General features: G+C 37.9%; 1 protein-coding gene across 3 annotated transcripts in view; it reads left to right on the forward strand.

The window, feature by feature from the left end:
* sbno2b (strawberry notch homolog 2b) overlaps positions 1-27,810 on the forward strand; it is a 58,652-nt gene that overhangs the window by 1,042 nt on the left and 29,800 nt on the right. For 2 of the 3 annotated variants that reach the window (XM_068319979.1, XM_068319980.1), the window contains exons 2-4: positions 11,737-11,963; positions 12,755-12,843; positions 18,916-19,039. In XM_068319979.1, the coding sequence (XP_068176080.1) occupies positions 11,856-11,963; positions 12,755-12,843; positions 18,916-19,039 (321 nt within the window). In that variant the 5' untranslated portion in view covers positions 11,737-11,855. Of the gene's footprint in view, positions 1-11,736; positions 11,964-12,754; positions 12,844-18,915; positions 19,040-26,967; positions 27,432-27,810 lie in introns of those variants that run through there. The other variant, XM_068319981.1, reaches the window with a different exon arrangement.

The following is a 27,810-nucleotide window of genomic DNA, read 5'->3' on the forward strand; positions in this document are numbered from 1 at the left end:
AACATCGTCAGACGGTCACTGACGCTGAAATAGAAGTCGCTGTTTGTTGGAAACGAATGTAGTTTTCACAGAGCATTTTTAATGATAAACTGGCCTTATTCTGCTAGGCAGTAGGGGCGAAGTAAAGCATTATATTACGTGCATGTTTAAGACGATGGAGCTGTGTGGGTATCGCTCAAAGAAACACACACACACACACACACACTCACACACACACACACACACACACACACACACACACACACACACACACACACACACACACACACACACACACACACACACACACACAAAGCTGTACTACTATGATGACTAGCCACTACCATACAGGAAGAATTCTGTGTAAAAAAAATATCACTTGTACTATTTATTCAATACCAGTGTCCTGTAAAGTTAAAGGTAAGAACACGAAAGCAAAAAGACTGGGATGTTCGGGTTTAACTCAAGAGTGACAAAACAGACCCCCCTTGTTCTTTTTCTTCCTCAAAATTTTCCCTGTCACGTTTTCCCTTGTGTTTAATGCCTCCGGCCAAGGCTAGTCAGGCCTTGCACAAGCCTCGACTCATTGGTTTGCTGTGGGTACTGTTTTGTCTTATTTCCTTGCTATTGATGGATGCTCTTTTGTAAATGTGCAGCGAGTGCTATGCACAGTTCCTATATTATATTTTAGTGTTCTGATTGGACATCTGATGGTCATACCCCACATCTTTTGATAGAAAAACGATGAGAGTGATACATAAACGTGACTGGTCTGTTTCACAAAGTTGGATTAATAACTCACAAAACTTTGTAGAGTTGAAAATATCTTCAATATAGTTTATAAAACTTGGACCCAGTTTGTGTTATTCATTGAAGTTATTATCAGCGGGAAATAGCATATACATGGTTTTTGATACACTCCCTGGTGGAGTGAACCCAAACAGCTGTGATCCATCCCTCAAATGTGGCTCATGCTGTCTGCTCTCTGTGACTTGGCCTCCATTCACTCCTTCTTCGTCTCTGCTTGCCCTTCTTTCTCGCCTCCGATTGGTGCCAGTGATAAATCTCATTTATGGCCCATAGACTGATTAGAGTGAGAGTAAAATATGTGGAGTGGAGGAGGGGAATCCAGGCTAGGTAATAGGTTTGATTCAGTTCCTGATTTCCTGGAATGTGGCCTTCATTAGATAATGGTTCATGTATTAAACATAACATGGATGTTTGGTAAGAAGAGAGTGAAAGAACAAATGACAGTTGTTGGTAATATGTGGCCATATTGTTGACATCCGCACTGTGGCAAGAAACAAATGTGTCTTTTATGATAGGCTGTTTGAGTATCTCATGGCCAGCTAGTACCCATATCTGAAGGCTGCATGAATATCAAGCTATAGGGATACCAAGCTACATAAAAACTCTGGAAGAGATGACCCAAAGGCAGTAAAAAATGTTGTACTCCTGTAATTCCTCTGTAATTATTAGTTAAAAATTGCTTCAACATCCTTCTTAAAAATAATTATTGTACTAGTTTTGATGTATACCCCGTGTATCCTTTTGTCATATTGAATTTACAACCATCCTCTTAAAAAGCAAAGAAAAATAAGTTGTTTGAAAGCTGCCATATAACCTGCAACTTGGAGGGTCACAATGAACCAGTAACAAATTTGTTTTGATTCCAAACGAAGTGTTGATACGCTCCTGGACAAACAGTGCTGCTATTATTATTTATATTACGGTTGTTCATTCCAGCATAGGTTTTACTTTCAAGTGGTTGGTGCTAAATTGAGTCGGTGGGGTACAAGAAGGGTTGTCTGCTCTGGGTGATGAAATCATGCATTTTAAATGCAAAGCGACAATGTGCACTCCCCTCCAGTCATCATGGCAGACAGAGCAAGTAGTTAGTGTGGGGGCTGTTGATAAAATTTTACAAATAAGTCCAAATACAGTATATGCAAATAGATTTTTGCACATAAGGAGAGCACCGCTTGCAAATGCAGTGTTCCATAAATCTGAAGATGCGCAGCATTAGACTGCTTTAGTGAAGCATCTGGTGCACTTGCTGACATCATCAAACTCAGTTCACTATAACACTCACACACAAAATAAATGTGTTGTCTGTAAGTCACTAACATCATTTTTGTAAGTCACCAACATCATTTTGGACATGACTAACCACGCTAACTTTAATTGCCAGACATGCTGCTCAGGGCCTGCAGTCCACATCCAAGTAAAAGAATTGATTATCACCGACGGGCCCATAAACATTGTAAATGTGAGTAATGTGTGAATCAACATAGTAGGATCCAGATTTAAAAAAATCACTGTGGCTCCTAAGTAACTACAGAGAATTTTTTTTCTTTCATCTTCTTACATGGTGCCCTGTTGAGTGCCTGTAGTCCATTATCTCGAGTGGTTTATTTTCTGATGTTAATAAAAGAAGTTGTTATGTGCAGGTATATATACAGTATATAGGTATTAATGTGGAACTATAGTCAGACATGTTTCCAGCCTTCTGCTGGAAGCAACTGAAGAATTGGTGGTCAGAGATTGTTCCTCCCCCCACGGGCCTCAGAGCATATTTGATAACCCAAGGTAATCTTGTGTCATGCTTTTTAAACAGAAACATCTAATTTGTGCTGTCCCATTTTGACCGTTTAGCAATGCACCTGATAAAACATGGAGGGTCAACTCTGATCAGGGCACATTCATAGCAGTGAGTCAATTCAATACAAAAAACTTTATTTGTTCCCAAGGGGCATTTAAAGCAGGATTGGTGCAAAAAAAGAAATGCAGAGTGCAAAGACCAAAAACCAGACTTAATACACATTAAACCAACACTAACAATAAAATACACAATAAACAGATATGTACAATATAAAAAGGTATGTGCAGTGGTGTAATAAATAAAGATATCAAGACCCTTCATATTGTGAGAGCATTATGTGACTGGATTCCTTTTCCCTCTCCATCTTGAATGTAGAAGGCTCCTATGTATGAGGATTGAAGGATAATCAGATGTAGTTACTTACTAGCAGATTTCTTCATAGTAAAATGAAATTCAAAGTCAGACTGTAGATATTAAGTACCATGTGGCAGTAATATTTGCGTTTTTCTGTTAAGATTACACAAAATGGTTATTTGACTTACATGAGAGGTGACTTTAAGGCTAGTGGTTTATTGAATTGTGTTTGGTTGTGAAGAAATTTAAAGTAATATTTGCTGTTACTATTTTATAAAAGACTGATGGTAAATAGAACTCCAGCATACTTATTTTAAATGTATCCATGAGGGACAGACAACATTTGCCACAAGCCAGGCGAGAGTCATTTTAACATGGAGACAATTTTTGATTTGTTTCCCTCTGGCTTATTTGAATTTTGTACCTTTGGTAGCTAGCTTTATTCACTTATGTTAACTCCTGTATTTGTTCGATTACTCTTACATGACATTGGTTGATTGAATTTATGAGGGTTTTTTTTTTATTCTATCCTCATGTGTTTTTATTGTATCCTCATGGTCATACTACTTTCACACCTTTTGAAGTGACCCAATTGCAATTATTTCCTAAATCTGATCTTTAAGCCTTGAGTTCTCACATCTGCTTTGTATTTGACCTGGATCTGGCATCAGTGTGAACAAATTGTACATGAGCCCAAGGCTGTTGCCTCTGACCATTGATGCTTCTGTCATTGATATGAATCCAGCATCCAAATTAATAAAGTAGCAGTGCAGACATCAATGTCCTGACTTGTTTGCTGTCTCAATGGTAGATCTGAGGGCAAAAAACACCAGTCAAACATATTTGTTTTTCAGTTCCTGTTTCTGCTAGTAATTGAAGAATACTGATGAAACACTTGTGTGAGCATCCTTAGTTGGACTAAAACCAAATATTTATTCTGATGGAACCTTTTCTCGGCGATCATGTGAAGAGGAATATAAGTTTTCCAAATCAGATTCATATGATATTTGTTTTTTGGGGGATGAGCTGTGACAGACACAAGGGGTAAATATAGCTCTGTGCTTTGCATATTCACACAGTACACTTCTGGTTTGATGGTATAAATTCCACTCTGGAAAAACTTGAATTTCAGAAGAAAAATCAGGCGAGACTTCAACGATTTGAACTGAGCAAACAAAGCCTGTTTTTCCTTTTATTCTAAGAATTATTCGACAGTCATTGTAACTTTATAAAAGTGGAAATTGTAAGCCTTTCTATCAGAAGATATCACATTGGCGTAATCATGTTATCTGTCTAGACCTGAGAGTCATGCTTTCTTTGAGAGTTGTCAGCCAAATATGAAAAACTGGGAAACAGTTTCTGAACCGATCCTGCATGTTTGCCGACACTGAACATCTATCATGTGTCCAAAATTCAAATGGAAACTCTGCACATTGTTCACAAATAAAAAAGTTGCTTGTAACACATTTCCACCTGTCCAGTTGTGTGACAGTTGTACGGCGTTTTCAGTTGTCTGTTAGACCAAACTTGGTCGCGTATTGGGACAGTTTGTCAAAAATGAGATGACATCAGCTGTGAGGGACTCGGGGATTCTGTGTTCAGTTTGATGTTCTGTTTTGCTAGTTGTCTTTTTTTTGTTACTGTACTACCTCAATTTTTTTTGCCAATTTGACTAAATTTAATTTTGCCTGAAGTAATTTTTTTTGGTTAATTTGCGCTTGGATAGAGTGATATCTTGAATAGCTAAAGTGTTTAACCAGATGCTTTATTTTAACTTTCCATCTTATTTACATTCTGCATTTTTCAAGAATGCCTCTCTGACTGGTTTTCTTCCTGGTTTACAAACTTACACTGCTTTAATTGTTTGGGTTTGATATCAGCTTCATTATTCTCAAAGAACTGGACTTAAGGTATTGTAACAAAGTGCTCAGACAGAGAATCCAGACTCTTGTACGTATGGAGCATAGTCAGATAAGGTGTGTTTATTCTCAAACGTGAAGAGTGATTTGAGCAGTGGCAGGAAAGGGTTTAGAGTAACGAATATTAAGATATCACAACAAGAATCTCACTCAGCCCTGTATTTTTCAGGGCAGGACTGAAGTATAAACATTTTCTGATGGTAGAATCGTTCAATTACAATCCAAGTTATTTAGATTTAGTGGCACAGGTTTGCTCCAGGTATTTTTTTAGATTATCCTTCAGTAAATGCTCAGTAATTCCTCTTGCCTGGTGTTGATAAATAGGTTTGGATATTTTGAACTCAGTTCATTTTTGGAAGATCACAACAGCCATGAATCCTCTTCCAGTGCATGTTTGGAAACTGTTATCTGGCACACTCAGCTAGCATTCCACATTCTGTTTCCTGTGCTATGTTGTTTGTGAAATGTGCATCTGATAGCTTTTGCCTGGTGTTATGGCTGACTCCATATAACCACAACTGAGAGGGGTGAGCAGTGGGTGGGGATTCATAGTCAGGGAGTCAGATGGCTCCAATCAGTGGCAAAACCCATCTGAGGGTCAGGGTGGTTGAGAGGCACAAACCATTGCTACCTGTCTGCTCTGACAGACAAGCAGTGGGAAGAATAGTCTTAAGAATAACAGACAGTATTCTTAAGAGTAATGCGGCCATGGAGATCTGAACTAGCCAGCATGGGAACCAGATGGGAATCATGATGGAAATTGGGAAACAGCAGGCAATCACTAAAATGAAGAAAGATGCCCGGTCATAGAAATGGAGAGGTTGACGTAACTAAGAAAACGTGGAGTTGCTGACAGTGGGTTTTAATCAGATGGACAAGATTGTTCAGGTTTTGAGAAGAAAGGCCAATATGAGTGGTCTGTAGCTCAAACATGTGAAGCATCTGATGCAGAAATAAATAAAAAAAACTTAGTGCAGTGTGCTTTTGATTTATTCCCCATGCACACCACACCTTGAAGAATACAGGGACATGCCTGTTGGCCTCTTTGCTCAAGAAAATTGTTTAAGTGAAGGTGGAGGTTATGTCTTACAAAACATTTAACTTTTGAGAAGAAAAGCTCCTTTCCTGATCCACAGATGGCTTTATTTCCCTCCTAAAGTAATTCCTTACTTGCGCTTAAGGCTGCTGTCTTTAGCTAATTAGCTCAGTTGTCCATAGAGCTAACAAGTCTGCACAGAGTGGGAAGGGGAATATCATGCTACTAGCACAGGAGCTTTTGAACACTTACAATGGCAGGTTTGGCACGGGTAGAGTCTGCTATTAAAAGCACCAGCATCAATAACTAATTCTGAAAAATGCTATGCCTGACTTTCTCTACAAAACATATTCAGGTCAAATCAGCTTGTATATGTTCATTTAACATGTTGAAGCAGAGAAAGTAGCATGATGCACACAGCAAGCATGCATCACAATCCTTGTTTTCTAAAGAAATTACATGACAGTAAATCAGGACTAAAATACTAAGTGAATCATGCTTGATTTAGTCCATTTTTATTCAATTTTCAGTTAAATCTGTGTCTTCAAGCCACTACAGACCATTGTTTATAACTGTTTTCTTCTTATCTGCACAACTCTGTCTTTATCTTTGTTTGTCAAACTCTTCCCTTTTTGCTAGCTGGCTGAGAGCACACAGCCTGTCGTTCTTTATTTACCACAGTAAAGCCATCATCTGAGCCACAAGAGCTTGGCTAAGTCCCTCTTTATGTATAAATCATTTTAATGTCATTCAGCTGTTTGTGGGCACAGAGATGTTCATCATCGTGGCAAAATGGTGCTGAATAGCTACTTGGAGTGGATTAATGAGGATCTTATTTGAATTAAATGCTGTCCCTTTGTAGGTAGCCAAACCTTCACAACCTGCCATTCAGTCAGATCAAATCATTCAAATGACAGTCTTCTTTTGTCTGGTCCCAGTCCAGAGAACCTCTGATAAATATTTGAACAGACAAAATACAACAACAGCAAACTGTTAAAATCCAATTTGTTTCCATTTCCTGGTTTTGATAAGACAGCAGATTTGGTTACACATTCATTTGGTGCATGTTCTCTATCCAGTGTCCCATATGGTCACTGGGCCATTCATAACTCCTGAGAGCAATACCTGTAATACTGAATGGAAAATCTGTTTGTAGTGAGGGGAACAGGAACTGCTTGGTAGTTAATGTGTACAATCTCAAACACATCTATGAGACTATACCTCATGCATGCATACATGTGTGTTTGCACATTGAAGCATTGTATCAACAAAGGTGTCAATTAATAATGCAGGTTGTTTGAAATAATGGACGACCAATTTTTTGTCTGTGCAGTAACTTGTTCCTTTTATAAATATTTCATCACAGCAGCTAATGAATCCATCCAGTCTAACAAGGTATAACAAGCTACTTGCTTACTGGTGATGCTGATGGACTCAGATTAATGAGTGGTGAATGATGATGCTAAAGCAGGAGAGTAGTAGTTGTGAGCAGAGGGCTGGTCTCCTGATAATTTTCTGTATTATACACTCCCTTTTAATGTGCATACCTTAGCTTTTACTCTTTTTCTTTGAACAAATTAATTCTTCCTGGCATCTCCAGTCATGAACTTCTCACAAGCTGGATTTATGCAGGCATCATATGGCCAGTGGCTAAAATGTCACCTGGATTTGATTTTCAGAATGTGGGTAATGAAGATGAAGCGGAAACGAGTGTCCAAAGATTTCATCTTTGCCTTAAGAAGGATTTGGTTTGAAGCTCAAAGAAAAAGAATGACACAAATGTGACTACAAGCAGAGGAATGCATGTGAGAGATAACGTTTAAATTTTCTGTTCTGCCATAATAACATAATTTTTAAGAGAGAAGATATTATATACAGTACTTGATCCCAAACTGGGAAATTTACATGTTGGAGCAGCATTCAGATACAATGAACAAACAGAAACAGGGACAATATACTGTACATTGAAGAAAATTAAGACATAAGGGGAAAGGGAATAATAATAATATTAAAAATATTAACAATTATAATAATAATAATACCATAAAATGTCAAGTATACAGTTATACCTTTATGACTTGCCCTGCTCATTTTTTGAAGAAATGGGCAGGACAAAACACTTCATTTCCACTGATTAAGGTGACAAAAGGAGGAGAAAAATTACAAGAGAGGAGAAAGGAAAAAATGTGAATTTAATTCCTATGCCACAAAAACAGACATCTTACCCTACATAGGTCTCAAGGAAACACAGAAACAGAAAAAGACAAAAATGGAGGCCAGGTTCCTATGGTGCTTAATATAATGTATGGCAGCACATGGGAGTGTGATTTTTGTCAGAGTGATGTCGCACACGCAAGGCTAGGCAGTTGTTCTCCTCGTGAGCGTTAATCATGACTTAGCAGCTTAAGGAAGTCACACTTCCCTGGATGATCCCCATGTGCTCTGACTGCTGCTGGTTTTTCATGAAAGGCCACCAGCATTCAACCACACAGTCCTGCTTCCCACACACCATCTCAACTCCTACCTGACGGACATTACAGCAAATGTTGGTTGACTGTAACAAAAATAGCATAGTAAATACTTTTATTGTGTTTTTGGAAGCAATTGAGACATTAGCTTTCGTCAGGCTGACACAGACAGAGTGACTCACAATGTCAAGACAAACCGGTTGGAATAGAAGGCATCCATGGCGCTGGAAATTTTTAAAAAATTTGTCTTGATGTCAATGTTTGCGAATGATCTGTACAGATTATTCAGTTTTTATTCGTTGAAGTGTTCACTATGGGTTTGTTTCACATTTGAAAGATTTTACTGCCATAAAATGGCCTTATCTCCTTTAGAGCAAGCCTTTGCACCAGGCCACCCACCGAGTGAGACGGAAGGAGACACACATGTGAGGGGGGGTGTACAAAAACCAGTAGTAACCATCTGAAGTAATTAACAGATTTAAAAGATTACACCGCAAAAGAGCCCCTCCTTATCTGTGCTGCTTTGTAACAAAGGATTTTTGTGTTCTTTTGAAATGGCCGTATCTTCCTAAGATGTCCTTAGTTTGTTTCAGTGGTGGTACAAATGCTATAAATTCAAGGACTAACAATGATAACAGATTTCTAACCATTACGGTTATAAAGCAACTTATGTACATGTTTCTGTTTGAATTTGTTGTTTTGTTTGTGCCAATATGGGGGATTTTCTGTAGTTGTTTTGTTTTCCTTTTTGCACAACCCTCTCCTCCTCTGATGGCTTTTCTTTATCACCCCGTCTTCTCACTATAATGGTAGAAGAGGATTTTTTCTGGTAATGACAGGCTTTACAGGAAAGAGATATCTGGGACCACTGTTACAATAACCAGTATTGATTATTCTCAGAGACTCCTTGGAGGGGTGAGGATTAGGGAAAGGGGGACAGCAAAAGATGGGCATTTTTTGTTACTAGGAGACAGCAAATTGCATGATTTGTGAAGAAATGATTCCTGTAAAATGCAACATTTGACAAGAAAGTCCCTGTTTTCCAAGAAAGGACACGGATCATCGATATTAATGGAGTTAGAGGATGAAAAGTGACTGAATGACATGAGCATTCCATCAGAGGCAAACTGGGAGAACTTGGATTAGCTTCAGTTGTCACACGTAATGGTCACATAAACATTAAGAGAAGGAAATACACTCTGCTAATGTATAAGTGGGTAGTTAAAAAATACTTCAAAATTAAAACCTCTTAAAGATTAGGACATTATCACATTGTTTTTATGTATGCATTACACAGCAGTAGCAGTTTTTGGTATGGGGGGTTGAACTGGAAACATGTGCATGACATACTGTGGTCAGAATCATCACAGACTTCAGTCTTTAGTTGTAGATTCCAGCTCCTTGGCATCAAGCCATTGAATTCCATGGATTTACAGAATTGCGTGAAGTGAAGTTACAAATATTATTCAACATGATTAAAGACATGTTTTGGAAAATGTTCATCCCTTTATCCGTTTTTGTGACATATGTCATCCTCTGTAAATGATGACACAGCACCTTTTTTATTAATTTCTTAAACATCTTAGATAGATAGATAGATAGATAGATAGATAGATACTTTAATAATCCCGGAGGAAATTGCGTATCTTTGTGAATGCGTTAAATTTGGACAGATGTAATTGTGAAGTGGACGGTGAAGACATTTGATCCAGATTTTAAACATTGTAATACTGCATGTACAATAGGTGGATTCACACTAAATGCAAATGGAATGTAGTTGGTCTGTGTCAGCTATAGCCTCCATGTTCAGCTGAAAGATGTGTAAACTGATGCCTGAGAACATGTTAAGCACCCTGAGGGCGTTGAGCTCTTTTCTGCAACTCCACAGGGATCTCACAGAGCTCTCTGCAGACAGATTGTCCCAAACTGCCTGTCCTGTCCCAGGCTTCATCGGAAAATAGCTCATATCTTTTTTCTTTAAGCCTCCTGTATGCAAGTTTGCGGTTGGTTGTTTGGTGGTTCCACACATTTGTTTGTAACTTATCCTGCATTAAAATGTGCTGGCACCATACGATTAAAATGGCCTTACCTTACAGGTTTTGAATATACTAACCTATTAAGATAAATTGCCCCATCTTTTTCCAATGTGAAGACTTTTACCCTGTTGCAGATTAAAAAAAGAAACTGGAGGAAGGAATGTGGTAAGGTAACGCATTGATTAGTAAGAGGAGGAAGTGTAACTGACACAACACAGACCTGCTTCATGGAGTGGGGAAATATTGGAAAGATTTACTAGTTTTGTGATGTTTTTGTTCACATTTCCACACGCTATTCAGTTAATATTTTTTCTTTCTATTTTACTCATCTTGTATTTGGAATTAGTCTTTTGTTATTTGAGTTCCCATCCACAATGAGTACTTAATCTTTACAGTTCAGAGAAAACTACTTCTATAAAAAATAAGCAGAGGCAAGACACAACATCACAGTGGAAAAAATCTACTTTTTTGGATATTTCATTATATTATCCATCCATCCATCTATCCATCTTCCTCCGCTTATCCGGGGTCGGGTCGCGGGGGCAGCAGCTTAAGCAGGGAAGCCCAGACTTCCCTCTCCCTAGCCACTTCGTCCAGCTCCTCCGGGAGAATCCCAAGGCGTTCCCAGGCCAGCCGGGAGACATAATCTCTCCAGCATGTCCTGGGTCGTCCCCGGGGCCTCCACCCGGGGTCTCTACGTGGTAGGACGTGAACACCTCACCAGGGAGGCGTCCAGGAGGCATCCTAACCAGATGCCCAAGCCACCTCATGTGGCTCCTCTCGATGCGGAGGAACAGCGGCTGGACTGAGTCCCTCCGGGATGAGGGAGGATATTTTATATATTTTATAGATATTTTATTTAAAGCTTTAATAAAAAAAGATAAAATATATTTGCATATGTGAAGAATAAAAGATTAATATAGCAATCCCTTATATGCTGTGCTTTCATTACTCGGTTGGAATAAAGGTGTCCTCAATAGAAGATGATGTCACACTCACAAAGATTTTAATCTGAGCTTCTCCAGTCTTTGTTTTGGTAGCTGATCTCAGTGTGGGTTTTAGTGCATATGAGTCCCTCTCTGTCGTACCCCTGTCTGTTTTCAACATGGAAGCTTATTAAAGCTCATGAAATACTATATATATTAAAAATAATATTTTAGTGTAGTTCTTCTTCACTGATTTTGATGTCCAAGGCTTATCTCCACTTTCTTTTCTTCTGTCTTTATAGACATTCACATTTTGATGTTGTATTGATCATCATGTTTTCTGGCAAAAAATAATGATAATCTTTGCTTCTCTCTTCCATCTCTCTATATCCATCCTTATCTGCTGTCTTCCTTAGGTCATGGAGAGCTTTTGTCCTTGTTAAAAGCACTATCTGGGACACAGCAGGCACACGGGTGGAGGTCAGAGGGTGCATTGCCGAAGTCAGCTGGTGGTCATGTGTGAATCTGTGGTCTGATGCCAATCCTCCCCTCAGCGCTGGCCATGGACGGGAAGAACTACCTGCATCCAGAAGGCCCTCAGCTGGACAGCAGCTTGTTCTCAGTGGCCTCTTCAAACATGGAGGTTTCTGAATTTTTTAAGACTATATACCCATGTTCAGTTCACTTTCTTGTGACGTTGCCCTTCGGTAAATACTTCATAGACAAATATGTAGAATTTCTGTAACTTGATCATCTGAGAAACATTGGAGAAAACGTTTGTGGTCTACTGCAACTGACTAAGGGTTAAACAATTACCATGCACTGACACCGAATAGCGTTATCTCTTCAATCTTGAGAGATTATATAACTTTCACAATAGTTCACAATAGTTTCTGCTAAAGTGCACTGGTGCCAAGATGGTGTTAATGTTCTGTTTCAATGAATTTTAAATGAGAAAAGTGTGATACAGGAAATCCTTGTTAAACTGCCCAAAGCATCAAGGATAAGACACAAACCACTTATGTTGTTAAAGATAGATAACCTCATCCATTCAAGATTGACATCTCTCCCATTTTTAAAAAAACATTTTTAAATCCCGCTTCAAAGCAGTAATGTAATTGTCAGTGTTTGTGCGGTCGTCTGTCGTTCATCTGTTCGTTTGTTAGTCCACCAAATAGCTTCGCAACCGTTGCAAATAAAAAGATGAAACAAAAGGCAGATTACTTTAGCAGCAGAGGGGATGAAAATGAGATGATGACCTTGACATTGAGAAAACTAGGTCAAGGTCGAATTTCAACTTTTGTACACTCGGGAACCGGATAAGATATATAGACAAGGTAGAAGTCCTGAGGAATGTCTTTTGGGTATAAGATGTTCAATTCAACATTTCAATGCAGCAATGTTGAATAATACGTTTTAATTTCTTTTTTTCAGAGTTCATTATATGCCTCCCCTGGCTCGTGGGGATCTTACTCTCAACAGGCTGGATACAGCATACACTGCCCTATGCAATCTGGAAATCAGTAAGTTCATTTTTGTTTCATATGGAACTAAGAATGACATGAGCACATGAAAAGTGAAGACAGTGAGGTTTTGCTTGACGGCTGAGAATGTTTCTTAAGGTGAGCCATGTTCTGTGATAACAAAAGGCTCTAGGTTTCTGATTGAAGGCTTTAAGCCATTTATTACAACCCGTAGGAGTTTCACACATAATGTCCCATCTGCCCATAACCCATCCTATTCTGTAGTCGTTATGCCTGTACTATTTGAGTTTAGTGTATCATCTGAATGTTATTCTAATGGTGTATGCATATTTAATTACTTCATTGTTGCCTGGCCATATCCACATGGCTGTATTCCTCAAGTTTAGAGGATAATAAAATGAAGATAATTAAAAGAAATATGGTCTTTTGACACTCAGTGTTGATGTTTGCTCTTGTATGTAATGTAACAGCAATAAGACAAGTAAGCAAATAAATGAAATTATTACATTAATATTTATGTTCAATTTTGTTCATCTAACGGTCAGTACTGTAAGCGGGGCAACTGTAGGACTGACTTTGTTTTTTTGTTTTTTTTAAGCAGTTCAGGTTTTGCTGATTTCAGCATCTCTTTCTCGCCTGGTTCCTCGTGTTCTCTAGCTCTACCTGTACCTCTTTAATGACATTATTATACAGTAATTTTATAATTGATGACCTGGTTTTCATGAGCAGCGCATTCAGTCAATCATTTCATATCCTTCCGCTCATGTTTGTTTTGTGAAAAATATAGTCTTTTATCTATTGAAGGAAACAGGAACCTTTCTTCAGGGTGCTATTGAGTAAGGGTTTTAGATTAATTTCTTTCTGCCCTCCCGTTTAAGGCGTTTTGTGTCATTCCCCTGTCGTCAGACTATAGGAAACATGTTGACTCAGCAACATCTCTTTCAGTGTCCAGTATGTTTTCAGTATGTAGGAAAACACAAAAATATTTACTGTAACTATTTTTCTAAACTTTTCTCTTTTCTCACATGGCTTCTGTGAAGCAGTACTTGTCTGTTTCCCATTTTTAAAAAAATATGTTTATATTAAGAATTTCAATTAAATTTCATTTACTGGATTGTTTACATGCATGTCATTTCCCGTGAAACCTGTTAAATAGAGTTACTCAGGGTGCGATTATGAGTATGGAAGCAAAAAAGAACTACAAGTTATGGTATTACTGGTATTGGCAGTTCTATGTGAATGAATTGGTTTTATGTATGGGGGTGTTGGCATTAGGGATGAGCTGTGGAATTCTCTCTTTTTTGTGAAATTCTCATTATAAACATAATAAGGCACAGTAAGGCAATTGTGAGGTTCATTCTTGTCTTGAAATCCACAGCATGATAAATATAATTGTCTTAAATTAATCCTAACGGTGCTATACCAGCCAAAAGGAGAACCCTGCAAATTTCACATGGATGTATGGGTGAGAGATCATTGAGAACCGTCTAGTTGCTAGTTTCATCTGAAGTCTGCATGGGGGGGTGGGTGGAAGAAACTTGTGAAACCAGTGATGTGAGGTTTTACAGCTGTTGTGACCTCTGTCAATTTTCCAACTTTGAGTAGCCGTTTACACAACGACGTTTCACCGGAAACATGAAAACCTTTGTTGCATTTTGGCCATCAATTTGAGAACTGCATTTCAAGGGTTGTTGTGGTCTCCAAAGAACTTAAGAATATTAATCAATGACTCAAAAAGGGAGACCCCAACATAGAAGGAGGACACCACAAAAATAAAAGTTAACCGTTTTATTAACATTTTCCCACAAGAACACAAGTTTGTAAATAATAAACAGCCCTTAAGGCAACTTAATTAGGGTACTTTACCAAATCAGAAGGGAGCTGGGGATGCCGGCAATCTCAAAAGAATGGAGGGGGAGAGCAGGCCACCCCCAATAGGGACATCGAAGCTGGCCCCTCTCCCTACCTAGCAAAACCAAATTAAAAACTAAAGACTAAACCAAAACCGGATCCTGGTCATCCCCAGGCCAAAGGAAGAAGAACTTAACTTAAAGAATCATGTCTGTGGGAGCTGTTGCTTGGTCTGTGTCTGTTGAGTGAATGCGCTGGCTGGCTTTTGTAGTAGACTGGTAATTGGGGGGGCAGTGATTAGGATCTGCTGCAGGTGTGTCAGCCTAATAAAAGAAGAGACGATGTTTAGTACAGTTAAGGAGGAGAAGTAGGGAGTGTGATGTCATGGCCATCTGCAACATGGGCCTCAAAGAAGAAACTTTTCAATATTCCAGACTGTTGAGACAACACAACTCAGCCACCAGAGGATGCTTCAACCCAGCAAACCCTGCCAACCTTCTAACCCTACCATCCATGGTGTTTTTTGTGAACACTTTGCTTATACATGGTTAAAATATGGCAAGTTTGACAAACGTTACCTATTTAATTATTGTTGACATTTGTGCTCACTCCTCCCCGGAAACACGTTAATTGAATATCAAAAGCAACCACTTTGAAATACAGTGGATTTCTCGATAGGTTCGTCGTTACGTTTCTCTAACTTAATTATTGCTTATCAGCAATATGTGTTTTTTAGCCCAACTTTGAGTTTTTCATCTGTTTTTACAAAATATTTTTAACCTAGGGGGGGTGCAGAAATTGCTGGGTCATGGTAACTTTGAAGTATGTTTATAATTGAATGTGCTGCTATGTACAGTATATCTCAAGACTTGATCTGACTGGCTTACAGTCCTGTCATAGTCAGATTTTTTTTGAAACGCTAAACTGTTCAGAACATGTAAGTTTGTACCTAAGGATATTTTAAAAACCTGGCAGAAATGCCAGCTGTTTTGAGAAATACTTGTTTGTTTTGTTTTTTGTGCTTCAGACTCATTAGAGTTTCAAGGTTCTCCAATGACGACCTGACGAATCCCTAATGAAAAATTTTTTTCATGTTGATTTTACATTTCTGACTAGCGTTTTCAGCCATGTTTGCAACTCTGTGTGAATAGAGATAGTTTCAGAAACCGTGTGAGCACAGAAAATTTAAGAGACAACATCACCATTTTCAGTAAAAAAGAGCATCAGGTAAACACAGCCTAAATAGGTCAAAAGATCAACTCTTTGGCTTGGGGCCGGGAGTGGTTCGAGATCAATGCACCACTCCTTGTCTGTGCATTCCTTTAATTGACATCATCAGACCAGACATATTCTGCAAAGCTGTGTTCTCAATCATTCAACCTGTTTTTCATCAAATGATAATCAGATCAATCTGATATGAAAGATGAGCAAAGACTTTTGGCTTGAATGTTAATAATAACCTGATGTTTTCAAGAAGACTAGAATTTCAACACCTTAGTAACCATTTAGGATAAGAGTAAAAGGTCCAACTGAATAAAAATGTCTAAATATGATAAAAACTAAAAAGGATTTTTGTCATGGGACTGCTGTTAATGTTATTATTAATTAAAGATAACACACAAAAACCCCAATATGAATCATGATTGTAATGTTGTGACGTAAGAGTGTGGTTAGTGTTTTTCAGATTAAGTCAGTGTAAAACAAATACCGCAGAAAACGGCTGGTTGTACTCGACACTTCTACGAATGTAGTTTTGTAATCAAAATCACGATTTATCTATGGTTTTTATCACAAGAATGGTGATAAACACAGAGCGAGACTCGAACTGAGAACCGCCTTCTTTCACAGTAGTGAAAGAAAAGCAAAAGCAACCTTATTGCATCGGTTAATGAATGACTGACATGCTTCTTTCACTTCAACATGATCTACTCATATGAGTGGCGTTAAAACCTCACTATGTCTCTGAATGCATAAAGGTAGGGGAAGTAGCATGATGGCATGATGCCTGTACTACGTATTGTAATGTAATTGTAATTGTAATGTTCACTGAATGAATCAGTGCTGGGATTATGAAACCGACTATGAGCCCTTATTATTTCTCCTTTTAGATGTGGAAAGTAGAATAAATCAAATTTTTGGCTGTAATTTGAAAAGTTCCAAAACATCAATAGAAAACTCAATACCAAAGCCGTAATATCATTTTTGAAAAGCACTTCAGGTGTCATCGGCAAATAAAGATTCTCAGTTATAAATAACTAATAAACAGCCATCCAGCTAATTGGCAGGTGACAACCAGGTATTAGTAAATTGTATGTTATTATATTCGTGGACAATGTAATGTGTTTTTATTCTGAAGAAGAGAATTAAACATTATCAGGCAAATGATGATCTGTACAAAGCTGCAGGCTGTATACAACATTCAGCCGATCAGCTGTCACATCACTGTTCGTTGAAGGGATGTGGCTTGGGGGAATTTCCAACTTGAGTGATTTTTATTAGTTATCATCACTAATGATCATTCTGAGAACTGAATAATCCACTGCTACTGATTTTGCTATGCTCAAATTTCATTTCACCGCTCATTATGACTATAAACATATTCAAATTTTTTCATTTTAAAATTAAGCTGAATATACGTCATCATTTTTTTTTTGTCAGTAACCACCTGAATGAGAATTATTGACTAATGTGACCCATGGCATTAAATGGAACACTGAATGCCAAGTAAAGAGATCATCTTTTTTCGCAAGTGAATTGCTGTAATAGGGATAGATGTGAGACAGAATCTGCACCTCTCTTGTGGAGCAGGAGAGTAGGCAATGTGTTCATGTAGGCGGCGTGATGAAGAGCGAGCCACAAGGAGCCGCCAGTGATTCATTCATGGTAAATAATTGTATGGATTTCAAAGGCAATAAATGTTCATTATCATTGAGGTTTACAGGCTGCTACGGGGCCAAAGGTATTTTTTTTTCCCAAACAGTATCAACTGTGTTGATGAATGGAGCCGAGCAGGAAGAAAAAGGCGAGTCATCACTTTTGGAATAGAAGTGTTGTACGTTAGAGATAGCAGCTTCTCAAGTCAGGCCCAGAGTGAAGTCTGAGTCTGTTGTTAGGTACTGTTTTGGTGCTCTCAGGTTGCATGTAGATCACCTTGTAATTTCACATACCTAATTTTCACTTAAGAAAACTTTTTTTTTTAAAGTTTTCAACATGACTTGAAACATGATGATTTTAATCATGATTTTAAATAATAACATCCATCCACATCATAATTTGTGTGGGCAATATTGGGCAATATTTTTGTAATTTGAAAACATCCTAAAATTACTTGACCAATGAAAATGAACATGTATGGACACGTCATGAAGTTCTACCCCTTTCTGCAATTGGATCCAAATCCAAAAACCAATGTGGGAGATAAAAAATGGATTTGTAGTACAATTTGAATCACAGTCTGGATCCTCAGGTGTAGATTGATGCCCTCCTTATAGTGATACAAACTTGAAGTGTCACATTGTATACATATACTAATGTCCCCATTTCTTCTTTCAGAGAGAAGAAATATTGGTAGAAATTGCTGAAACACTGATTCTGTTTTCACATTGTCTACTATGTTCTAGATTTAACTGCAGTTACATTTGTTTAGCTCGTTTATCTCATTCATGGTTCCCAAATTCCATCTATCCAATGATCAAATGATGTTTTCTATCAAGAACAAAAGTGATCAAACCCTCCTCCTTAATTTAATCTTGTTCGCCTTTCTGGACTAAAGAAAACAATCACAGGAGTCATGTTGTCATAGATCAGCTTCTTTCTTAAGGCTGCTCTCTCACCCTCATGGTGTGATTTGAATTTAAATCAATCAGTCATGATTGCTGGCCCATGGTTGAGAACACCAAGCCACGTCGTGTGAATAACTCTGCCTTGGGTCAATCCCTATGAACCTGACACCATGATTGGAAGAATGGAAAATGGGATGTTAATGTTTTAATGTTTAGTGAAGATTAAAGTATTCACTTAACATTACCCTCTGCTGTGGATCTTAATCTTGATGTAATGTAACATAAGATGCTTTCAAGCAACCTTTTCATTTTTCTATGGGTTTCCCTATTGTACTTTAAGAGAAGGTTGTGGTTGCACTTAGAAACACAACAGTGTAAATTTCCCTGGCTGCAAGCGGTGAAAACAAAATGAAAAGTAACAATTTTACTTGGATAGGTAGTGGGTAAACTGGACTAACTAAACCTCTTCTCCCTCCAGGCAATACCACTTGAACAGTAGCAACACCACCGCCAATACAGATCTGCACATGGATATGTACTCGGGCTTCCCAGACGTGGACTTTTCCAGCCTCAACCTCCCACGGAATGGAGATTTCCCCCAGGTTTGTTTGTCATCCATGTTGTATCTGAACTGACAACATACCAGACAATCCTAGAATGCAATTTACATCATCCCAAAATAAATACTGGCCTACAAATTTGTGAAGAGATGGTTTAACCACCTCATGGTTTAATTGGTGGTTTAATTGATGGTTTAATTCACACTTTTAGCATTATGTTCTGAAAGGCTATCTCTGTTCCTTTGTTATACTTTTCTTGTTGTGGCTTGTGGTGACTCCAGAAAATTTCCTTGGTGGTCACTGCCCATTTGTGATTGTTTAATTAATCTATTAACACCCAGATGGTTTTAAGGAAAATGCAAAGTCCCTACTCAGAACTTCCACTCCCAGAATTATGGGGCACCTTACTTCCCATCTGTCTGTCTCGTACTTGCTTATCAGTGGGGAGGCCATACCTCCTACCCACTTCTTTTATCCTGTCTTTTTTGTGTACTCAGCTTTCCTAAACTGACCACAGGGCAGCCTGATTAAAGGCCTTTGTTGTCTAGACTCCTACAATAGTACCCACCCCATTCCTGTCACGTAGCATGTCATTAATAAGACTCTGTAATTTAATGCTTTTCAACAGCCTATTCATAGTACACCTTCAAAAATCACTCCAATTGAAAATAATTTTTCTAAAAAATATCAGTCAAGCTTTGATTGAGTACACAAGTTTTGAGTGCCTTTGTGATAATCCCCATCTTGAAGGAGATGCAACTATTGGTCCAATCACAAGGAAGGCAATGGTGCAAACTTCTGGTCATTCATATATTTACATACCACCCCAGATGACTGTTCTATCGTTTGCATTTCTGTGAATATTGTGTCTATCCACCCAGATCCATATTGTTAAAATCATAGGAGTGGATAGTAATGACACAGACCAAAGAGTTTCTAAATTGTCACCCATTTTAAATATGCTTGAAAGGGGCAATCATTGGTTACCAAGCAGACTTGTTGTAACCTATGATTAGCCTGGGTGATGGTAGGAAGGGTATCTGCTGTTCTGGTCTCAGTTCAACATAAAGCCAATGAAGTAAATAATAACAGATAATAAGATATATAAAATAACAAGATATAGTATAAGATGTGACACCAATCGCATTGAAAAAAAACTTACTTTGATAGTCAATTTTTAAGGCTTTTATTGGATGGTACTATTTCATCATTTCATTTTGAACTAGTGTTCACCTGTTTTTTGATTTCTTGCCCAATGTTAAGGAGTACATACTAATGTAACTAAAATTAAAGAGGTTCTGTGGGTTATACAAAATCCAAGGCATTAAATTAATTTCAAAATGCCATCTACCTCAGAGACAAATATCTCATAACCACAGTAATTAAAACTGAAACTACTGCTAGCTGCACAGTTAGTCATCTCTAAGACATAACTCATCGACCCATTTCAATTGAAAGACAAACTTAAAGGCCTCCTACTATCTTAGAATGACACGCTTAGACCAAACTAGTATGATTTCTATAAAAATCACATAGGCTCAGGTTTGAGACAATGAAACGAAGTCAGTGAGAAGCAAAAAATAAGCCTCTGAGAAGCAATAAGCAAGAAAAAAAAAACAATTACATAATTTCATTCAGGAGTCTAGATTATTGTTCATATCCAATGCTGAATCTACTAGACAGCATTACAGTAATACTTTCTGCATTTCATTCACCAGACAGCATATTAATAATAATTTTTGCATTTCATTAACTTGAATGCAGAAGGGAATGTCATTCTTTCTACTAGAAAGGTAGACCTCTAGTAGAAACCTTCAAATGAGTTAATTGACTAATATGATTTACTTCAGTGTGCAGAAGCTCAGCAAACACAGTCTGACAGCCGAGGGCTCCAGGCTGTTTTACCAACATCATTATTATGTCGCTGGCAAAATAACACATGGAAGTTTTGGATGTGAGTTATATCAACATTTACAGTCATTTAAAGTCAGAGAATATTTACATATACAGTATAATGTAATATTGTATTCGTGATTTGTGACATTTGGATTTCCATTTTGAAGGTATACAGTGTTTTTATGTACCACTACCTCCCTTCACATGTCCTGTAGTTGACAACAGTTTAAAAGGAGACACAAACAGACATAAAAGTGCAAACAAGAGTTTCCTTTCATGCTTGTTTACAAGTCTGTGAATGATTTTGATGAATTTAAGTAAAATGAAGTAGCTGTATTTTTAAGCTGTGGGGATTTCAGGTACAAAGTCGGTAGTATGTGATGTGTCATGCTCGTCACCTGTGCTTTAGTTATTGCATGGATCTAATGATTCATGTGGGGTTTCCCTACTTTTTGTGTGCCTGTTTCAGCCTGTCTGGATACAGATTTCTTCCTTAGAAATAATAATGCAGGTTGACAGCTATGAATTATGTGGTTCTCTGTCTACGTATTCAGAAATGTATAGCTGCACGAGTTGTCATTTCTACGTGGTTTAATTTTGGACTCTTATTGTGTGTGAGAGATTTTGCTTGTTGTGCTTTTACAGCTGGCTGTTCTGGTTTTTGACAGCCACCATATGAGGCATGCAGAGGAAATGTAAGCCACTGGGTCATCATGACTAATCCGCCAGCGCAACCCTTCCGTTTTCATCTTTTATATTTGTCCATGCCTTGATCACCATGGCAACTCAACCAGGCCCATTTTTCCCCTTTATCTGTACACATTCAGATCAGCTCAGCTTTCTTTGCGCTGTTGAACAGGGACAACACTGAAGACTGCCTGAAACTGTTGACGTAGCTTTCAGTTTGTCAGGTGACTGCCATGTTTTTCTCGGATATGTCCCCGTTTTTGCTCCAACTGTAGGGCCATTGAGGAAATCTCTTCTGGTTTGCACCACTTCCCACACGGTTTGTTTATGCAGTTCAGCAGACTCTGTTGGAGCTCACTCCTATTAATGTAAGGAATCACACTGTGGACTGGATGTTTATCTCTAGATTTTTGCTATGAAGGAAAACTGAAATATTTCTTCTTGTAAGAACTCCAGTTACTCCTGTTTGAAACTTTGAGACTTTTACTTAGTTTATCAGTTAATCATTATACTGTGTGTCTGTTCTTAGGAACTGAAATGAAAATCATGGCAACTAAATTATTATGTGGATGCTGCTTTTTTAGTTACAGTACATTTACTTGATTTAGATAGACATTAATTCATATGAACATACTTAAGTTATAGAATTTTCCAGCTCTTAGTATTTTATTAATTTTATTTTGTAGGTAGCTGTATGTAAAAATCAAATGTAAGTGGGAAACGGCTCTATTTTATAGAACATATTTCATTATATTTATAATGTTAAAACCAAATTTACATAGTTCTTCACAGGAGCTTATCCAGAAAGAGCAGTTGCACTTTAGATTATTGTTGAGGTTATTTAGAAACTAAAGGCAAGATAATCAGTGGACAAACTTTGAAAAACAAACAGAATTAAGTGAGAAAAAAATGAATGAAAGAGCTGGACAAATGTAAAAAATTTTATGAAGAGGATCAGTGAAGACAAAGTTATTGGATGAGCAAATAATAGAAGATATTGATTGACTTCAGTGGCTAACCTACAATAGGGAAGAGTACTTTAATAACACACTTACTGTATACTCGTGCAGTACATACACACTCACAAAGACACGTGTACTCATGGTGTACTGTCTTCATTTTATATGCGTTCTCTGTGTGGTTCGTCTCACTATCACACATGTACTGCTGCACTTCTAGGAAGATTTAACTTGCTTCAAGACTGCTTTGGCAGCTTATTTCACTTTTGTTTTTGGTCTATTCTGAATGGCTGTAGAGCAGCTGTCAGCTGAGGGGCAGACTTTTACAAATATATTTTCATCATATTATTACAGCTTGATCATTGTGTCATCTAGTTAATTATGATGATAACACTCTACCACACACTCACAAGGTGTATCGACAATGAACCAGGTAATTTCTGGCAAGCACAGTCAATACAATGCAGTCAATTTTCTGTCAAATGACAGAGAAAAATTTAGCTTGTTCACCCAAAAAGAAAAATACCAACTCACGTGACCTTTGGCTAATTCAAGTCACATGCTGCTCAGTGCTGATTGGCTGAAATGGCTGCATGTATCTCCAAAAGCAGCCGCCTTCTAGACACAGTTCCTGGAACAGCCAGCACTATTCAACATGATCACATGCTATGTGTCCAAAACCAATGCTGCATGGCCGTAAGATACATCCAGGACAGATACAGGTCAGTTGATGTAACAGACACGAATCAGACATGATGAAACAACACCAGCAAAAATAAAAACAAAATCCTTGTACTTTCATTTCTGAGAATCCCTGGGATCGAAAAAGCATATTTGTTGAATATTGCCACAATGACAAGATATTGCAGTTCAGCTAAAAATAAGCAGTGTGGAATGAATGCAGATATAGAGAACAGCAATAAACAATAGTAAGTTTCTAGCTCTGTCAGTGAACAGATGATATAATTGAGTCCCTGAGGGGCCTTGTGCTTGTTTTATTTTTTATTTTATATATGTATTTATTTTATATATGTTTTTATTTTATTTTATTTTTTTAAATAAAGAAAGTAAACTTTATTAATTATTTTATTTTTATTACCTTATTTATTTTTACTTTATTTGGGTTTTTTGTCTGAAGAAGGAAAATATTGATGATACTACAAAAGTCAATATGGATGATATTCAGTTTTTTTTTTTTGCAGTCATCTGCGAAAAAGTGGGTTTCTCCAATCCCAAGCCATTTGAATGAAGCCAACAGTGTTAATAACTGTAAAAAGTGAATTCAGAAAACAAGAGAGGAAAACATTGACATAAGGTGAAACATAATGTAAGGTGAAGAACTGTGGGACTCCATGAAGAAACTTGTTTTAGAAAACATTTCTACTGACAGGAGAGATGGGTTCAACCCTAAAGAGATATCACTGTCAGCTTGACTAGCATTAAAGCTGAAATCCTGTCTGGGTTTGTGTATTTAAGAGGTCTGTGGAATCAAAAGTCAATTATCACATCAGTCAAAAAAAAAAAAAAAAGATTTGTATCAGTCACTTTGACCCATGTAGTGCACAAATTTCAGAAAAGAGGACATAGGGCATTAGTTAGATCATTACTGATTACAAAATCATAAGAGGTACGTGGATAATGTAATCAATGCGATAGCGTACTTGTCACTAAAACTTAAATACTCTCCAAGCCTCTGTCGTTTCAATGTAATATTTCTTACACATCCTCATTGATAAAAAATAATAGTAGAGAGTATATGATGACTGTTATACAGTATTTCCTGAGGAGTCTATGAACATTAGATGTGAGTCAGAAAGTAAAACCTTTTTTTTATAATGCAGTTGTAAAGAGCCTCCCACACTCTGGTGTCTCTGCAAGGCAATCGGATTTTACAATCACGTACCTAGATCAAGCAGCCCTGAAAAAACTCTGTATCCATCTTAATCTTCAGGCTATTTTACCCTACTTTATTTGTTCCTCATAAGTGAGAATCAGCTCCTCTCTTGCTGTTTCCCTTGAAAGAGACATCCTTTTTTTCCCCTGTCCTTCTTCATATAGCTGTCAGATTAGCCCTTTACTTTTTATCTATCGGTTTTTATTGCAGTTTTGCTGTATTTTTTAATTTTCAAGGGAACTCTCCCATACCTACAGTACCTACAGTAGCATCTGCTACTATTCCAGTTAAAGTCATCATATTTTTATTTTTTGCTTTTCTGTTGACAAATCTTGTGGATTGAAATACTCTGTACTGTTTTTCGGTACTGTTTTTCTCATTACCCGTACTGTTGAGGGTCCAAGCCACCATTACCAAAAGGTGGAGTTAAAACGCTGCAGACCAGTGATGTCTGAAGGAGTCAGAAACACCAGTTGCCTTGGTTTATCTCTGTGATTTTGGATTTCCTAAACTTTTGCACCTTCTTTCAACTGTCTTTTCTCTTGTTACGTACCACATTTTTTTTAGTAAGCCTGTCTAGTTATAAACAAAAGGTTGATTAAAAGAAAATACACAACTTGTGTGGACTTTTGGTGTTTGAGTCAGATGAAGCGAGTAGCAGAAAAGGTATGGATATGACAGAAGCTAAGGAAAAGGTCTGAAGTAAGTTTGCAGTTTGTTCTAAATGAAAAAAATATAAGGCATGCTGTGACGTTACCACTCAGGGCACTTGGTTTATAAAGGTTTATTTGAACAGCTCCATTAGGAACACTTGACAAATCAAATTAGCTTTGGATCATTTGCTCAATTCCATTGTTTTAAATAAAAGGATTTTTTTAAAACAAGTTGATCTTTCGTAAAGCTGAAAATTAAAACTTCTTGCTGTTTCCAATACATTCACAGTAGTGCATGGGAATAACATGGCATGTCCAGTTTAGTGTTTTTAATGTACAAACACTTTAAAGACATATGTTGTTCAAAAAATACGGTCACACTTACAAAGATAACCTCAGGCAACAGCAAAAATAATTGAACCATGACAAAGCATTTACTGCAGCTTGGGGTGTATACAGACTCTATTTTTAATGTAGTTCTAATAATAGCACTGGAGAAATTTCCAACAGTAATGTGAAGTGAACCAAGGGCTCTGTGAGAACTGGAATTGTAATTAGAATTGTTCATAATCATGTTCAGAATATAAATAACTAATTCTGCACATGTGGTCACAATCAGTCATCTTAATATTATCACTGGAAAATTTCTAAATAACTGGGGTGTGTATGAAATAAATTAGGGATTATTCATGTTGATGTTCCTGTTGATAGCTGTGATACCATATGTTGTGTCTGTTTGGGGCGTGTGATGATGATTAAAAGAAGTTCATTAATTATTAATCCTCTGACGACACTCTGAGTCACACCCACAAAGACACACACACATGCGCGCACACACACACTATGGGAACGCTCCTCAGTTCTACGCTGATGACACTATAGTCAGGCGCCACTCTGTCTCTTAGACTCCCCTTCAATCCAGCAGTGATGGACGTTGCATTACCTTACCATGCTGCCCTGATATCATGTATTCCTGTAAGCTGGGTGAGCAAATAGACCTCTCTGCTCCACGCCTGAAGGTGATAAACCACATAAATTCTGTGTCTATACACTATTTCTTACCCTTTGCTTCTAAGATTGGCTCTCCGTCAGTTATGTTTTTCTCAGGAAAAATTTGTGTTCTGTCACCATCTTTAATCATCTTTCTTTTTTTTTAAATAGCTTTTTTTGTTCAGATTCCCGGATTTTTGTTTTTTAAAGCAATCACGCCCCTGCTTCCCGTAACAGGACTCATCATTCAGGATAAGATATTTGTGTGCAGTTGTGCACAGGCAGAAGCATTGTCCGACGCCTGAAAGTCTCAGTGAATAGGCAAAGTTGAAGCTTGCACCCGACCTGTTAAAACATTCCTGACTTCAGTCAGAGGTCAGTGTGAAAACTGCAAATGGGGCTGTCAAGTCTATTTCAATGTTGGTGAACAACACAAGAGAGTAGTTACATTAAGGACCTGTTTTGACAGGCCAGCTGACAAGTCTCAATAGAGGTGGCATGTTGCCCTGATAAGATAATTAGACACGTTGCCTACTTCCTTGTTACTATTCTTTCTACCTCTAAGAAATAGATCATTATATCTACTAAAACAGCAGCCTTTGAATAGACAAAGAGCAGCACATGAAGTAAGCCAGCTCGCCATGCAGGGAGTCAGTCTCCAAATATAATAATCATTAAGTAGTGGCCCAGGCCCATTAAATATAGCAGTAAGCAACGGGGTGTGAGGAGCAGCCAGGTCCGGAGCGCAATACTGTTTACACTACAAATGCGGTTGAGTTACACCATGTACAGTAAAATGGGCCTGACTGCCAGTAACTCTAGTCACTTACCAACAAAAGCATCATTTCCTGAAAGCTCCTCCCCCCCGCCCTCTTCTCCCCACCTCTCCCCTCCCCTCCCTTGTCTGCTCTCTCACTCCAGCCACCTTTTTGAGCTTGGAGGAAGCAGTTCACAATCACTATGAGTAAGACTTCTACACAAATATGTCTAATTCGGCCAAAGCAGGAAGCCCGTTTTAGACGTGGATGTGTCTCAGTTGGTGGAAGCAGCAGAGTTTGTGTGAGCTCATTGCCCTGAGCATACCTGGAGGAGGCAGATGTGTGTGTTGAACCAGAGAGGAATTCTGAAAGGGATAGTGAGGATCGGCTGCTGGTTCAAAGGGCATCAGCTGTAAGGTGAATACCACCACTCTCAACGACACATGGGAGAAGCTGTCACATTCGGGGACTCAAGGTGAAGCAGGAGTGTGTGTGTATGTGTGTGTTGTACCTTCCCACACTGCAGCGGTTGGACCCATGTCTCTCATGCAGATCTGGACTAAATTGTATTCACAGCTGGGACAACCACTTCCCAAGGTACAGCTACAGTTTTCTGTTTTGTAAGTGTATATATTATAATAGAAAAATATAAAGTGTAAAATCTTATGTATGCTCAAAAAAATCATTTTAGATACTCTATTATATATCAAACTGTTTTTATGAGGATACTGACAGCTGTTTATCTTTACTGCCTTAGTCAGTGAACTTCTGCTGAAGAGTAATGAGCACTTTGTTCCACACTTATGAATGTGTTTGTAATTTTAACTTCCTTGAGTGAATTTTGAAAGTACTTCCCTATGATTACAAAGGCCTATCTATTTGTCTTCTGCCTATTAAAATCTGCTTACAAATTTGTGGCAGATGACAAACCTTTGTGGTGTCCATTTTTACAATAATGCTTAAATTCTTTTATTAT

The sequence above is a fragment of the Antennarius striatus genome, chromosome 7 (genome assembly GCF_040054535.1).
Source record: "Antennarius striatus isolate MH-2024 chromosome 7, ASM4005453v1, whole genome shotgun sequence".
Classification (NCBI taxonomy): Eukaryota; Metazoa; Chordata; class Actinopteri; order Lophiiformes; family Antennariidae; genus Antennarius; species Antennarius striatus.